The 15,286-nt window shown below is 47.2% G+C and overlaps 1 protein-coding gene across 8 annotated transcripts in view; it reads left to right on the top strand.

Annotated features, from left to right (window-relative positions):
* BIN2 (bridging integrator 2) overlaps nucleotides 1-14,837 on the top strand; it is a 34,576-nt gene extending 19,739 nt beyond the window's left edge. For 6 of the 8 annotated variants that reach the window (XM_053226256.1, XM_027036169.2, XM_053226257.1 and 3 more), the window contains 10 exons: nucleotides 135-230; nucleotides 1,904-2,011; nucleotides 2,325-2,410; nucleotides 3,777-3,852; nucleotides 5,302-5,384; nucleotides 9,083-9,803; nucleotides 11,761-11,841; nucleotides 13,455-13,526; nucleotides 14,333-14,468; nucleotides 14,524-14,837. In XM_053226256.1, coding sequence (XP_053082231.1) covers nucleotides 135-230; nucleotides 1,904-2,011; nucleotides 2,325-2,410; nucleotides 3,777-3,852; nucleotides 5,302-5,384; nucleotides 9,083-9,803; nucleotides 11,761-11,841; nucleotides 13,455-13,526; nucleotides 14,333-14,356 — 1,347 coding nt within the window. In that variant the 3' untranslated portion in view covers nucleotides 14,357-14,468; nucleotides 14,524-14,837. The remainder of the gene's footprint in view (nucleotides 1-134; nucleotides 231-1,903; nucleotides 2,012-2,324; nucleotides 2,411-3,776; nucleotides 3,853-5,301; nucleotides 5,385-9,082; nucleotides 9,804-11,760; nucleotides 11,842-13,454; nucleotides 13,527-14,332; nucleotides 14,469-14,523) is intronic. The other 2 variants (XM_027036170.2, XM_027036172.2) reach the window with 2 other exon arrangements.
* The last annotated feature ends 449 nt before the right edge of the window (nucleotides 14,838-15,286 follow it).

Genomic DNA, 15,286 nt, shown 5'->3' with positions numbered 1-15,286 from the left:
CCCAACGTGATATTCTAAATACAGTGCTCCAAAAAAGGAAGTCTGTGGCAGGCAGAATTTGGGCTTTCCCCTGGTAGGCGGTTGTTGCTGAGAAGTGGGGCCCTCACCACTGCCCTCTGCCTCTGCCCCCACAGAACAATGATCTCCTTTGGGAAGACTACGAAGAGAAATTAGCTGACCAGGCAGTGAGAACCATGGAAAACTACGTAGCCCAGTTCAGCGAGATCAAGGTAATCGGTTTGCAGAGTCCAGGATGGGTCACGGGTGGCCCCTGGAAGTTAGAGAACATACAGGGTAAACGTCCTACGTAGAGTTTGAGCCCACAGTCGGGAATGAAGCTCAGGAAAGAGGATTAAAAGTCTGGGGTCAGACGGGAGGTTAAGGTGGAAGGTTAGAGCTGTGTGAAGGGCATGTTTAGAATTAGATTTGGGTGAAGAAGATTGGAGCTGTTTTTGAATTAGATCTAGGTCAGGGCATCCCTTTTACTTGTGGAAAAAAAACCCAGCCCATCTGTATATTGTAGACAAGAAGAAACTTGGAGGAGTCATGATAACTACATCCGATACTTGGAAGTCTGCTAGGTAAAAGAGGGATGCAACCTCTTCTAAGCTGTTCCAGAAAGCAGAGTTAGAGTTCATTTATTCATTCAACTCCTATTTATTAATTTTTTTTAACGTTTATTTATTTTTGAGATAGAGACAGAGCATGAACGGGGGAGGATCAGAGAGAGGGAGACACAGAATCGGAAACAGGCTCCAGGCTCTGAGCTGTCAGCATAGAGCCCGACGCGGGGCTCGAACTCATGGACCGCGAGATCATGACCTGAGCCGAAGTCGGCCGCCCAACCGACTGAGCCACCCAGGCGCCCCAACTCCTATTTATTAACCATCTACTCTGTCAGGCGCTGCACTGCTTTTAGATTAATAGGGAGAAATTAGAGGGGTCCTGACTTCAGTCTGTCATCAAGCTTTCAAAAAATGAAATCTGCTGTGAAGTTGGGAATTGTCCATTCTCTGTTCCAGCAGAAATTGGTAAACTACTTATTTGGGATATTGCAGCTCCACGTGTTCAGTAGGAAGCTGGGCCAGATCATCACTAGTCCTTTGAAAATCCATGATTGAGGGGCGCCTGGGTGGCTCAGTCGGTTAAGCGGCCAACTTCGGCTCAGGTCATGCTCTCGCGGTCTGTGAGTTCGAGCCCCGCGTCGGGCTCTGTGCTGACAGCTCAGAGCCTGGAGCCTGTTTCAGATTCTGTGTCTCCCTCTCTCTGACCCTCCCCCGTTCATGCTCTGTCTCTCTCTGTCTCAAAGAGAAATAAAAACGTTAAAAAAAAATTAAAAATAAAATAAAATAAAATCCATGATTGAATATGTAGTTTGGATGAGACTGAGTAGACGGTCTCTCAGTGCACATAACAAGTTACCATTTTTATTATGCTTCAGGATTTGCAAAGCACTTTATAGTCCGCGTTTGAGCTTTCAAATAACACCGTAGGGGCAGATGAGGCTGCTGATGTTCCAAAAGAGACGTGCCTTGCCCTCCATCACGGGGCTAATAAGTGGCAGCACTGGGAGTAAGACCCAGCACCCCTGACTTTGAATTTAGTTAGATTCTCAAGGCCATGTCTCCTGGAGGCTGAACCAGATTCTAGTGGGTTTATAGGAAGTAGTGATGTTTAGTGCAGGCTTCCACATGCTCTGTAGGGTTTCCCTTTACTCTGCCCCCCTTCCCGAGAATTCCCATTCTTTCCAAAGAGCGAGGGAGATCCCTTGGGCACAAAACTGTTAGAAAGTGCAGTGCGATAATAGGAGCCAGTCATCGTGCCTCTGTGTTTGACACTCTGTCACCTGCATCCTGGCCACCGAAAAGTGACTCTCGAGGCCTCTCTCCTACCTCTGGGCTAGGAAAGAATTGCCAAGCGGGGTCGGAAACTTGTGGACTATGACAGTGCCCGACACCACCTGGAGGCGTTGCAGAATGCCAAGAAGAAAGATGAGGCCAAGACTGCCAAGGTAAAAAAAAAAAAACAAAAAAAAAAAAACAAAAAAAACCTGATAAAACCTTCCTGCCCTCCTGCTGGGCCAGGCTGGGTTTAAGAAACGATAAATCCAGCATCCAGCGTGTCCTGAAGGAAATCCTGTGTTCCCTGACACCAATGCTCTCAGGATAGTCAAACACTCATGGCTTGGGAGGGCACGGGTCTGGGGAAAGAGAGGCTCGGTTCCCAGGAAGTCCCTGAAAAGCCGCAGAGGATCAAGGAGGCACAGCCTCTCCAGCCTTAGACCCGGGACTGAGGGCAACGGCCCTGTCTGTTTCACCCCCTAGGCAGAGGAAGAGTTCAACAAAGCCCAGAGTGTGTTTGAAGACCTGAACCAGGAACTGCTGGAGGAACTGCCTGCTCTGTATCACAGGTAATGATTGACCTTCAGAAAAGGCCTGGACCCCCGGGGCCGCTGGAGGCCCGGGTTACCTGGCAACCCAAACGTGTCACCTGAGCTCTGGTGCAAGCGTGGGATGTGTAGCCTCAGCCCTGCCACTGCCTTGCTGGGTGACATTAGGCAAGCTGCCTTATGGCCCCAGACCCTGCTTACTTCACCCGCGGTGCGGAGCTAACCACGCCTGCCCTGCCAGCTTTTCCAGTTTAAAGGCAAGGTGCTTCTTGGACAGGAGCGATCTTGGCAAGTAGATGGCCGTCATCACGCGAGCCAGGAGTATATGGTTCCGTGCCTCGGTGTGTGCTGTCTTAAGCCGGCTTGCCTCACGAACATCCGGCTCGATGGAGACGCTAAGCCACGGGCTGATTATTTCTATTAATGATGTCTTTGCTTCACAGGAGGTAAACATGTTGTAGACGTAAATCTCCCACATTGGGAGGAGGCGTCTGAGTAGAAATTGTCTTGTGTCCGACTTTTCATTGTACAAGATATGCTGTAATGGCAGCTGTAGTCGGTATTTTATATTGCCACTTAATATCAGTCTCTGTATGATGGAGCCTTTTTTTTTTTAATGTTTATTTATTTTTGAGACAGAGAGAGACAGAATATGAGAAGGGAAGGGGCAGAGAGAGAGGGAGACACAGAATGTGAAGCAGGCTCCAGGCTCCGAGCTGTCAGCACAGAGCCCGACGTGGGGCTCGAACTCACGGACCGCGAGATCATGACCTGAGCCGAAGTCGGCCGCTTAACCGACTGAGCCACCCAGGCGCCCCTGGTGGAGACTTTTTAATCACTACACATATTCTAAGACACCAGTTATGTGACTCCTAATATAAATAGCGTTGCAATTTCATACAGTTTCTTTAAATGTAAATTTCCCCCATTCACTCACAGTAGAATTCTGCCAATGTGCCTTCGGCTTCATCGAAGCCCAGGTATTGCACAATGAGAAGAATAATTATTTATGATAATAATTATAATGGCATGGCCTTATATTTTTACAGCACTTTAAAAAGTCTTTAGAGTACTTTCGTATCTACGTTAGTACCTAAAGGGCCTGGATCAAGATAGCTTCACGCACCTAGAGGTCTCATGTTTTGGCATCAGGCTGGGCCGATAAGTGTCTCCCCTGACCTTCCCACTCTTCTGAGAGCCCAGTGTGCTGCTGGCCTCACCCTGACAAATCCAGATCACATCCTGAGTCTAGGGTGCAGGGTGCTTTTCTCTGAGGACTCTTCGTGTCCACTGGTGTTGGCTTAAGCTCCTCCCTTGTATCTCAAAGACTTCCTTTACCACCGCTCACCTGCATGTGGTCTTGTTTTTGTTTTTTGGCCCCTGATAGTCGTATTGGCTGTTACGTGACCATCTTCCAGAACATCTCCAACCTGAGGGATGTCTTCTACAGGGAGATGAGCAAGGTGAGAAACATCATGGCGAATTTGGACAGCTAGGTGGGTCTTCCTAGGAAATGTGAAAGTAGCCCTAACTTACATAAGCTCATTAAATATTGATATTGGCAGCACGGGTTTTTACCTTTTTCTCATGAGGAGATAATAGCACTTGACTGACATTGTTGAACTGGGTTAAAGCACCTGTACACAACCTCAGAGGCCCCTCCCCATCTCCATTAACAACTGAATAATGGCAGCCAAACTTGAGCTTCAGATGAATAAAGGAGGTAGGCCTTTGGAAGGAATAGCTGACCTGGGGAACCAAGCTGTGAAATCTTTTATTTTTATTTATTTTATTTATTATTTTTTTTTAACGTTTATTTATTTTTGAGAGAGAGAGCACGCGCACACAAGCAGGGGAAGGGCAGAGAGAGGGGGAGACAGAATCGGAAGCAGGCTCCAGGCTCTGGGCTGTCAGCAGAGAGCCCGATGTGGGGCTCGAACTCACGAACCCCTTAACGGACTGAGACACCCAGGCGCCCCTTTATTTTTTATTTTAAGTAAACACTGTGCCACATGCAGAACTCAAACTCACGACCGCAAGACCAAGAGTCACATGCTCTACCGACTGAGCCAGCCAGGAGTCCCAGGCTGTGGAAATCTTTATCTTCTGTTGCTAGGGAGCAAGGAGGGCGGTGGGTTTTTTTATTTATTTTTTATTTTTTTTACATTTATTTATTTTTGAGAGACAGAGTGAGACAAAGTGAGAGCGGGGGAGGGGCAGAGAGAGAGGGAGACACAGGATCGGAAGCAGGCTCCAGGCTCTGAGCCGTCAGCACAGAGCCCCACGTGGGGCTCCAACCCACAGACCGTGAGATCATGACCTGAGCCGAAGTCGGACGCTCAACTGACTGAGCCACCCAGGCGCCCCAAGGAGGGCGGTGTTTAAACACAGGTCGGTTTCTCAGGTAGTCGGGCGTGAATGGAGAAGGCCAGTCCTTTGCAGTGACAGGCAGCCACACAACATGACCTCATGGGGTCTTTTCTAGTCCTGGGATTCCAAGACTCTTTGCTATTAACAACATTAACTGAATTCGTGCACACATCCACATGTTCCTGTCCGCAGTTTCTTGAGCTAAATTATGGTTTGCCTCGTTAATATTACAGTGGGTTTTTATTGCCTGGATTACCTGAGAGAAGCTAGAACCTCAAATCAAACGTCAGACATCAAGGACCCAGCCTTGAGGGAGGGAGCTGCCAGTCTGATGGAAGAGACAGAACTTAGGACACAGACAAGTCAAGGAAGAAGGGGTGGCAGGACAGGACCCTGGACACTAGTGCAAAAGAGATGAGGAGGAGTTTTATAGTTAAGCGTGGGGAGGTTTTATCTGGGGAACTGTCTGAAAGGGAGAAGAGAAGGGATATGCCAGTCTCAGGTTCCCTCTGGCTAGCAACCGTCTCTCTTGCTGGCTCTAGCTGAACCACAGTCTCTACGAGGTGATGAGCAAACTGGAGAAGCAACATTCCAACAAGGTCTTTGTGGTGAAGGGAGTATCAAGGTGAGCAACTTCTGAGACTCTTGGCTGCTTCCCTTGTCCTGTGAACACTCGCAGCACTCCCGTTTCCATCCCCGGTCCTGGCCTTCCCTTCACGGTCATGTGCATGATGTTGGTTGTTACTTGTTTTTTGTAAAGAGTTTGGGTTTGGTTTTTTTGTTTTTTGTTTTTATTTTGAGAAAGAGAGCATGCGTGCACACACAGGCAAGAAAAAGAGCGGGGGGGGGGGGGGGGGGGGGGGGGAAGAGGGGAGGAAAGGGCAGAGAGAGCGGGAGAGAGAATCCCAAACTCACAAACCACGAGATCATGACCTGAGCGAAAGTCAGACCCTTACCAACTGAGCCACCCAGGCGCCCCACTTTGTTGTTTGTATTATGCCTCCTATAAATTCTTTTTTTTTTGTATGAAATATTTCAGCTATCACTAAAGGTATAAAAAAATACAATAAAAAAAGAATAATACAATAAATAGCCATGCAGTTACCACCAGATTTAAGAAATCAGCTATTATATGTATTATTGAAGCACACGGTGTCCCTTCCCCACTCACTTTCTCTTCCTGCCCCCTCTCCAAAGGTGACCACTGTCTTCAATTTCGTATTTCTTTTTCCCATGCATGTCTTTTTACTTTTCTTATACACATACACGCACGCACAGAAAATACCGTTTTGCAGGTTTTCAAACTTTATAAACTGGAATCATACTTGACGTGTTCTTTTGCAACTTCTTTCTGTTCTCTTCGTACCGTTTGTGACATTCGTTTATCCTGTTGCTACGTGTTACCAGCTCTTGTCTTTCCTTTCCCCTGACTGTGATGGATGCTGTTGTGTGGCTGTCCACAATTTATTTTTCTGTCCTCCTGCTGATAGACATCTGGGTTGTTTTCCAGTTTCTTGCTATTACAAATAATGTTACAGCGGACACATCTTGCATTTCTCTTTGTGTGTATCACCAAGAGTTTCTTTAGGGTGTACATTTGGGGGGGGAATTGCTGAGTCATAGTCTGCGCATGGGCTTCTTCAGCCTTGCTAGGGATTGTCATTGTCAAATGGCTCTCCCAAGTGACTGCTGGAATTTACAACTCACCAGGAGTAGTAAAAGCCCCCCAGTGCTCCATGTTCTTGCTACATATGACACTGTCAGACCTATTTAGTTTTCTAAACTAATGGGTATGAAGTGGAATTTTTGCAATTTAATTCACACTCCACAATCGCTGGTTACCCTGAGCATCTTTTCGTGTTACTGGCCGTTTAAGGTTCCTTTCTGTGACTTTCCAGTTTAACCTTGTTTTCACATTTTTCACTTGGATTGCTTACCTTTTTCTTAAAAATTTTTTAATGTGTATTTATTTTTGAGAAAGTGAGAGTGAGTGCGTGAGCTGGGGAGGGGGCAGAGAGACCAGGACAGAGGACCTGAAGCCGCCTCTGCCCTGATAGCAGTAAGCGCAATGTGGGACTCAGACTCACAAACTGTGAGATCATGACCTGAGCGAAAGCCGGATGCTTAACCGACTGAGCCACCCAGGCGCCCCTGTTTACCCTTTTTTAAAATTGATTTGTAGGAGGTATTTTTTGTGTTTGTTCTGGATATTAATACTTTAATGCTATGCATTGCAAATATCTTCTCAATTTTATGACTTTCTTCTCGTGTGTGTGTGTGTGTGTGTGTGTTGTCTATTGCCTTCATACATTCTTTATGCTGGTAAACATAAGCAGTTCAGTGGTCCCTCAGAATGTGATCACTTTCTCATTCTGAAGCCTTTGATTCCTTCTACGTACAAGGTTTTATGCTGAGAGTTAGAGACCCAAAGACATAGGAGACTTGTCCTTTCCCTGAAGTGATTTACCAAAAGTTGAAAGGACAGAAAATGTACCCATGGAGACAAGGAACAATATAAGCTTGCACACATAAGTACTCAATGAGACCAGTAGGAATTCCAGAGAAGTAAGTATCTGCCAATGCAGGGATGGTCAGGGTAGACTTTTAAAGGAGGTGGTGAAACTGATCTTGGGACTTAAAGGAAGCATCAGGCTCACATTTGTTATTTGTATTATCCATTTAGCAATCTGTTACAGCAATTTGTTTAGTGATTACAAATCATCACTAAAGGGTCAATGTAGATTTCCTAGACAAATTCCCTTTTTGCTCCAAAAATTCTGTTTCTCCATTTCTCAGCATTTAGAGACAGAATTCTCTGTAGTGGTCCATTTGTCTGAAACTTACTATCACTGACACCAAGATGTCCCAGAACCTCGTAGGGAAATGTGGTTTTTTTCTGGCTATGTCCTGGGCCTCTAAAGCTACTGACCCTAGAATGTCAGTGTTAGAAATAACCTCTGTTGCTCAGCTTATTATCTCACATCAGAAACTGCCACAAGGCCAGAACGAAGTTTTTCTCTTTCTCTGCCTATTCCCATCTCACATCCTTGCACCAACATAATTGGTATCTGTCAAGTAAATATCTGTGGGTTGCTTAATCAGTTTGTAGACAGTACATAGGAGGCCCCTGAGGTGAGGAGGACTCAAGCTGACGTTGGCCATACAAGCACTCGGCACAGTGTCCAGCCTACTGAATACATAGAGTCAGTTTTCATTATTCATGGTCATTGTGTTCCATAAAGTCACCGTGACCACTGGATTAGCGAATACTGAACCATTACTCCTAAGGGAGACACGGAGTTAGGTTCCCATAAGACCCCACTCCTAGCATTTTCATCAGCCAATCAGTACGTAACCTTGTCTTGTGTGTGTTTCTGTTGAAAGACACCTTGTTGTTGACTCCTAGCCCACAACACCATAACTCCTCCCTGAGGGAAGCTTATCTGAGGCATTTTTTCCTCTGTGAGGCACATCACAGTCGTCTCGCTCTAAGCACTTTACTGCTATACTTGGGAGGCCATTCTAACAGCAAAATCACCAACGAAAAGCACACTGTGAGAGACATGGCAAAAAGGACATGTTTGCGGTTGTAAGAGCTGAAACCAGGCGGAGGGTTGCCTGGTTAGACCTTGGCTGGGAAAGTGCCCTTCAGGCACCCACTTTTCAAAGCTCGCGTCGTGTCCGTGGCTGGCTGCAAAAGAAAGCATCGTGAGTGTTCATTTGGGAGTTACAAATCAATTTTGGGGACCAGGTGAATTTGCAAATAGAGAGTCCACAAGAATCAACTGTGTATCACCTGTGAATCTTTTCCCCAGAGAAAACATCCTGTCAGCATTTTGCTATGTTTCTTTCCAGTCTTGCTTTCTTTATATATTTTTTTACGTAATTGAGATCGTGATATATATAACATGTTATAGCCTCTTTTGCACCATATAACAGAAGCATTATCGCAAAGTATACAAGCTTTCTCATGTCTTAAATTTTTTAAATGTTTTTGAAGGAGAGAGAGACAGACAGACAGAGCACGAGCGGGGGGAGGAGCAGAGAGAGAGGGAGACACAGAATCCGAAGCAGGCTCCAGGCTCCGAGCTGTCAGCACAGAGCCCGACGCGGGGCTCAAACTCACAAACCGTGAGATCATGACCTGAGCCGAAGTCGGACGCTTAACCGACTGAGCCACCCTGGCTGTCCCCAAGCTTTCTCATATCTTAGATGGCTTTGTTCTATTTTCTTATGATGTGCATGCATCATTATTTACGTGGGGGTATTTAGGTTGCTTCCAGGTCTCAGCTCTTCTGAATCTGAACGCTCTTACTTTTTTAGCAGCAGCAGACGCTCTTTAGTCATCTCTTCCCCAGTTCGAACATCCGCAGTCTCCAGCCCTCTCACCTCACCTACCAGTCCCTCCGCGCTTGCTTTGAAGAATGAAGGGGACTCCATCTCAGCAAGTGAAGAAGAGCTGGCATCTGATCTGGCCCAGCGAGAAGATGATGCTGAGATTAAAGAGCCCTTAAAAGACCAGGAAGAAGAAGTGGAAGAGTCTGAAGCTAGCTCCTCCGAGGAGGAAGAGCCTCTGCCAGCTTGCAACGGCCCCGCCCAGGCCCAGCCCTCTCCCACCATTGAGGACGGCAAGTCCCAAGAGGAAGCGCTCCCCGGCTCCCCGCCTCCATCACCAGGCGGACCCCTTCTCCCTTCAGAACAGCCCTCATCTCCCCCAGAAGTGGTCCTCCGAACCCGCACCTCAAGTGAAGGGTCCGAACAACCGAAGAAGAGAGCCCCTGTCCAGAGGACCTCCGCACCTCCTAATAGGCCGCCTCCGCCCAGAGCCACTCCCAGCCCCAGGCACTCCTTGGGGAACCTCCCCTCCAGCCCTCCAGCCTCTGAACAGGGCTCGCCCACCAGTCCTAGGGCCCTCTTGGAGGCTTCTCCTGACCCCCAGCCACCAGAGAAGCCAGTAAGAACTCCTGAGGCCAGAGAAAAGGAGAACATCAGCAATCTGAACCCAGAAGAACTTTGTACTTCCCCTACCTTGATGTCCTCTGAGGTGAGATTGGGTCTGGTTGAGTCTTTATTCCCTTTTACATCCTCCATGTAGATCACCTTTACTACAGTCAGCTTGCCCCAGGTGATAAGATCTTCTGTCATTAGGTCACAGTTTCAAGGATATTCTCGGACACCTTTTTGGTCCTGGGCATCGTTTCACAGATTCATAGCGACTAATTTAGTGACCTGTACTCTCAGGGTGGTTGACTTCTGCAAAGGGCTTATCTCTCATATTATTATTATTGTTATGAACAGATTCTTATTCATTTCTTTCTTTTGCTCCCAAGTTCTGGGAGTTCCCAAGGTAAAGAATCTACAACGGGGCTCCTGGGTGGCTCAGTCGGTTAAGGGTCCGGCTTCGGCTCAGGTCATGATCTCAAAGTTTGTGGGTTCGAGCCCCGTGTCAGGCTCTGTGCTGACAGCTCAGAGCCTGGAGCCTGCTTCAGATTCTGTGTCTCCTTCTCTCTCTGTTCCTCCCCTGCTCACACTCTGTCTCTCTCTCTCTCAAAAATAAATAAAGATTAAAAAAAAAATTTTTTTAAAGAAAAAGAATCTACAACTGGCACCCTGGGCTTTACATTTTTTAGTAGGGACAGGGAGGAGGGTCTCATTCCAGTTCATCATACTTGTGACTACAGTAAGAAAAATGCCAATTTCCAAGGTGCATCTTCTGTGATGAGAGAGGCATAGAAGAAGGAACTCACAGGGGGAAAGTAAGGCAAAAGGGATTGTCTTTTGAAAGGTGAGGATATGGATGAGAAAAGGCTTGTGTTAAAATAGAGAAAGAGACCTGTGGAGAGCGACCAGTTCTGTAAAGGATCTGGAAATCAAGTTGTATTGTATTCAAATTACACGGAAAGGCTATATCATATCAAAGAGAGATTTGACTTGTTCTATGAGATTTCTGAGGGCAGAACTGTGTGTAATTTTTTTTTCAAGTACATTTTGGATCAATATAAGGTAAACGTTCAGTGATTAGCTCTGTTAAAAAATGATATGGAAAACCCATTTCAAATATAGGGAGAAGGAAGCACAGAAACTTCCAAAAACCAAAATAGGATAGGCCACCTTGAGAAATAGCCCCCGTCCCTTGCTGTTGAAAGCTAAGAATATATGATCACCTGTCAGGTGCATTATAGAGAAGATTATGGTGAGACACCTCACTAGATGGCACCGAGGTTCATTCATTCATTCATTCCATAATTACTTACTGAGTCCCTGCTATGTGCCAGGCACTCTTCTAGGAGGTGGGATATTACAGTGAGCAAAACACAAAATTCTCTGCCTTCCTGCATCTTACATTCTAGTGGCTAGGGGGTAGGGAAAATAAGGGAGATAGGCAAGAAACGATAAATAAGTAAATTACAATTTAGTGTTGATAAGAGATCTAGAGAGAAATTAAGTAGGGGAAGGCACAGGGAGCGAAGGCTAAATTGGAGGTTTTTTTTAAAAAAATTTTTGTTAATGTTTACGTATTTTTGAGAGACAGAGCATGAGTGGGGGAGGAGCAGAGAGAGGGAGACACAGAATCCAAAGCAGGCTCCAGGCTCCGGGCTGTCAGCAACAGAACCCGACACGGGGCTCAAACCCAGGAGCCATGAGATCATGCCCTGAGCCGAAGCCAGGCGCTCAACTGACTGAGCCACCCAGGCGCCCCGGCTAAATTGCAGTTTTAAACAGAGTGGCCAAAGGAAACATTTGGGCAATGAAGGAGGCCGGGGCATGAGCCATGTGGATATCTGGGAGTCTGAGATTCCTGGTGCCCCTCGGTTCACACCACCCCGTGACTGCCTGTGCCTCACTGAGGGCTGACCAGGCTACCTTGAGAGCCTCCTGGTATCTGGACATAGGCACCATGCCAGTACTGTGGGCACCAGCTAACAGACAAAGCATCCAGGGTGGCATCCAGGGTGTGAAGGCGTGGGACTTCCTCATACATTGTCCGCTTTGATCCACAGGTTTTTTCAGAGTCTGACAAGGCAAAGAAGATAGAAGACAAGGAAGAGAACAAGAAGCTGGGCTTCACTGACTCCCCTGAGGTACTAACATCTAAGTCGTCAACGCCCTTATGCTCTCGGTCTTGATCCACGTGAGCCACTGAAGGTCCTAACGGGGCAAGATCTAGAACTTGCCCCTTGTTGGCTTCTCGTGTGAGGAAGCTATGCTGACTGGGAGAAATAGGCAGGACTTGTGGACGGTGAATAAGTGCAGGCTAACCGTGGGATTTTGAATGGGTAAAGTGTAGCCACTTTTCACTTGCCTGCACCACAAAGAGCAATTCAATGGCATGGAAGGTCCAAGATCAATTTAAGTGTGACTGTAACATATTACATGATTTTGGTATGGGGTCAACAATAGAATGGCCTCTTTGGCTCTGGCGGATAAAACAGGTTTGCCTCTTTGGAGTAATCTTATTGGAGGGGCGATTATAGGGGCTGAGATGCTCTCTATTTTTGAGGAATGCGCTAGTAACACTGTCCTCCTTGGGAAAGAGATATAGGACGCAACCTGCTCCCCGCTCCTCCCCTCCTTATGTTTGAGATTTATAGTATTTCCTTACTCCCAGCCTCTCCTGGGGGATTGCTCAGTCCTCAGCTAAGGAGGCATATTTTTGCTTAATCGCCTGAGAGAGAATGAAGGTTCTCTGAAAGAATAGTACTTTTCTGGGAAGCAGTATTACCTTTGGGGTAATTCACAGCCTGGAACTGGAGGAGGGAAGAAGAAGAAGAAGAAAGATCCCTGAAAGGAGAAACCACAGACTTCCAAGTGGCTGTCCCAGACTGTTAGAAGTTGGTCCTGCTTTTCGAGCGAGTGAATTTTATAGTGTGTAGGTTAAATTTCAATTAAAAAAATACATTCACTCCAAACCTTAGAATGCCAAGGTCTCCCCCTGGCTTAGCAGTTCCTGGACAGGGCTTTCCGTACCTCGGGTTCCCATCTCAGAACCCAGAACTCTTCCCCAAAGAAACCATCATACCACTTGGCCTTTCCAAACTGGCACAGCCGACGATCATCTCAGCGTGAGAGCAGCAGTGCGTTCTCAAGGAGGGTTAGTCTAAAAGTGGTGGGTTGTGTTTTTAAGACCTACATTTAGGGGCGCCTGGGTGGCTCAGTAGGTTAAACGTCCGACTTCGGCTCGGGTCACGATCTCGCGGTCCGTGAGTTCGAGCCCCGTGTCGGGCTCTGGGCTGATGGCTCAGAGCCTGGTGCCTGCTTCCGATTCTGTGTCTCCCTCTCTCTCTGCCCCTCCCCCATTCATGCTCTGTCTCTCTCTGTCTCAAAAATAAATAAAACGTTCAAAACAAATTTTTAAAAAAAGACCTACATTTATACCCTCCTAGACTCCCACATAGATTTATATACAGATGCATGTCACACGGATCACACAGTGTCTGATCAGGGAGACAACGGGAGTTCCAAGACCCGGTTCCCTGTCATTTCACCTTTGAATCTGGGTCTCTTGATCTGTAACAGAGCATGACAGTAAAGCCTTCCCCGATGCTCTCAGGCCATAGTGAAACAACACTGTACGTTTGCCCTTTGTGTTGTCTTTGCCCCTTGTAAAGTGTAGGGCACAGAAGACCCTTCTAAGCTGGGGAGAGGCTGGGGAGGTGGATCCACCTCTTAACCAGCAGAACTCTTCTTTTTGTAGAGCCAAGATCAGCTTCACGTCTCCGCAGTTCCAGAAAAGAGCGACGTCATGGCACCCGAGCCTCAAGAAGAGGTAAGGAGGCCAGATCCACGGAATGGGATGAGTGGGAAGATTGGGCACTAGGGGTGGACAGAGGTTTGGTTACAGTCTGGAAACCTCACCGTGGGCTACAGGGGGAAGCCAGCAGTGAACAGTATCCTCCGGGCAAAGTCAGGCAGGTGGGAGCCAGAGGAACCAAGAATAACCTGGGCCTTTGTGGTTTCTGTGCCCATTTCCCAGCCCTTGACCTTGAACCTCTGGACCTCTCGCCGTAGCCTTATCTCCTAAATATGTGTTTAGTTGTATGGGAACTTATTTCAAAAAGGAGTTGAGATATATATAAAAGGCACACAAAAAGGTAAATACGTACACACGCACAGCATACTCAGAAGTATATTAGTAACCATGACATAAAATGGAGCCATGAACTAGGGAAAGACAAAAATCATTCTATAAAATAAAAGTACCAAGGATGGACCACAAAGGTGGTTGCAACACTTTCTAACATCCAAGGAGAAGAGGAAAACATGATCCGCTCATTTAGTTCGTGCTGCCCACTCCTCAAGAGAGCAACCGCTCTTGTTACTAAGACGAAAAGAAGTTTCCCCTGTGAGTCCTCGTAAAGAGATGGCAAATGATGCGATGAACAGTATCTGCACCCAGTCTTTACAGTAATCCCAGCAACCAGTTTTACATCGCCTCCCTGAGTACAGCCCAGTGCCTTACAAGAAATACAATTTGCTAGAAGCAAACTGAGCTCCTCCACCCCCTCCTCCCCGGGAGTGGTTGGTGAGAGGGCAGGTCGGCATCTAACCCAATCACGTTTGTTTGTTCTCCAGGTATCTACAGTGCAAAACGACTAACTCTGAAGAGGGACTGCCGAGCCCCCCCCCGCCCCCCCCCGCAGCACACACCTCCCCAAGAAGCTCCTCAGCTCAAGGGTATACAGGTCAGAGGGACTTAAGATCTAGCATTCATTTTTAGGTTCTCCACCCGTGTGAATGCTGATGGTCTCTAAAGATCTAGCATTAATGGGGGCTGAGGAGCAGACTTAGGGGAGGGAGGGAGGGAGGCAGGCTTGGGAGAAGAAACCATTAGACTCGGGGAGTATTGAACTCAGGCTTTAGCATTGTCAGAATAAGAAGACTTTATATGTTAATTAAAGTAGGTGGAAAATGACCATACATTAGCAAAAGCATCTATAGACACAGACACGTCCGCACAGAGACCCATAACCACACGTACTCAGAGAACAGCGGACAAATCTTTGACTCACCACTCATTGGCAAGACCTCCAGCCAGAAGAACAGATTTGCAGACAGTTAAATAAAAGTATCATTCGAACCGTGTGTGGATCCTTATTTTAACACAAAGTTGTTCCAGCCCAGCACACTGTTCTCCGCTTAGGTCGTATTGCATGTACCCCTTGTTCAGAAAGCGTCAGTCCCATCCTTGACCCCCAGCTCGGTCAGAATGCTGCGGGCGGGGGGGGGGGGGGGTGCACAGGTTCCTTTCCTCAATCCAGACGCTTTACTGCATGCCCTCTCTCACTTTCAGTTAATAAGCAAATGCCCTTGGAAAGGGGTTGCATTTTAGTTAGAGCTGTGTCTAGTGTTTACAATGTGGTCCTTGGCGTAAATAAGCATCTGAAGGGCGCCTGGGTGGCTCGGTTGGTCGAGCTTCCGACTTCGGCTCAAGTCGTGATCTCATAGTTCATGAATTTGAGCCCCACGTTGGGCTCTGCGGAGCCTGCTTAGGATTCTCTGTCCCCGTCTCTGCCTCTCCCCCACTGG

The sequence above is a fragment of the Acinonyx jubatus genome, chromosome B4 (genome assembly GCF_027475565.1).
Source record: "Acinonyx jubatus isolate Ajub_Pintada_27869175 chromosome B4, VMU_Ajub_asm_v1.0, whole genome shotgun sequence".
NCBI classification, from domain to species: domain Eukaryota; kingdom Metazoa; phylum Chordata; class Mammalia; order Carnivora; family Felidae; genus Acinonyx; species Acinonyx jubatus.
Note: the sequence above shows the minus strand (reverse complement) of the source record. Positions and strands in the feature narration are given on the sequence as shown.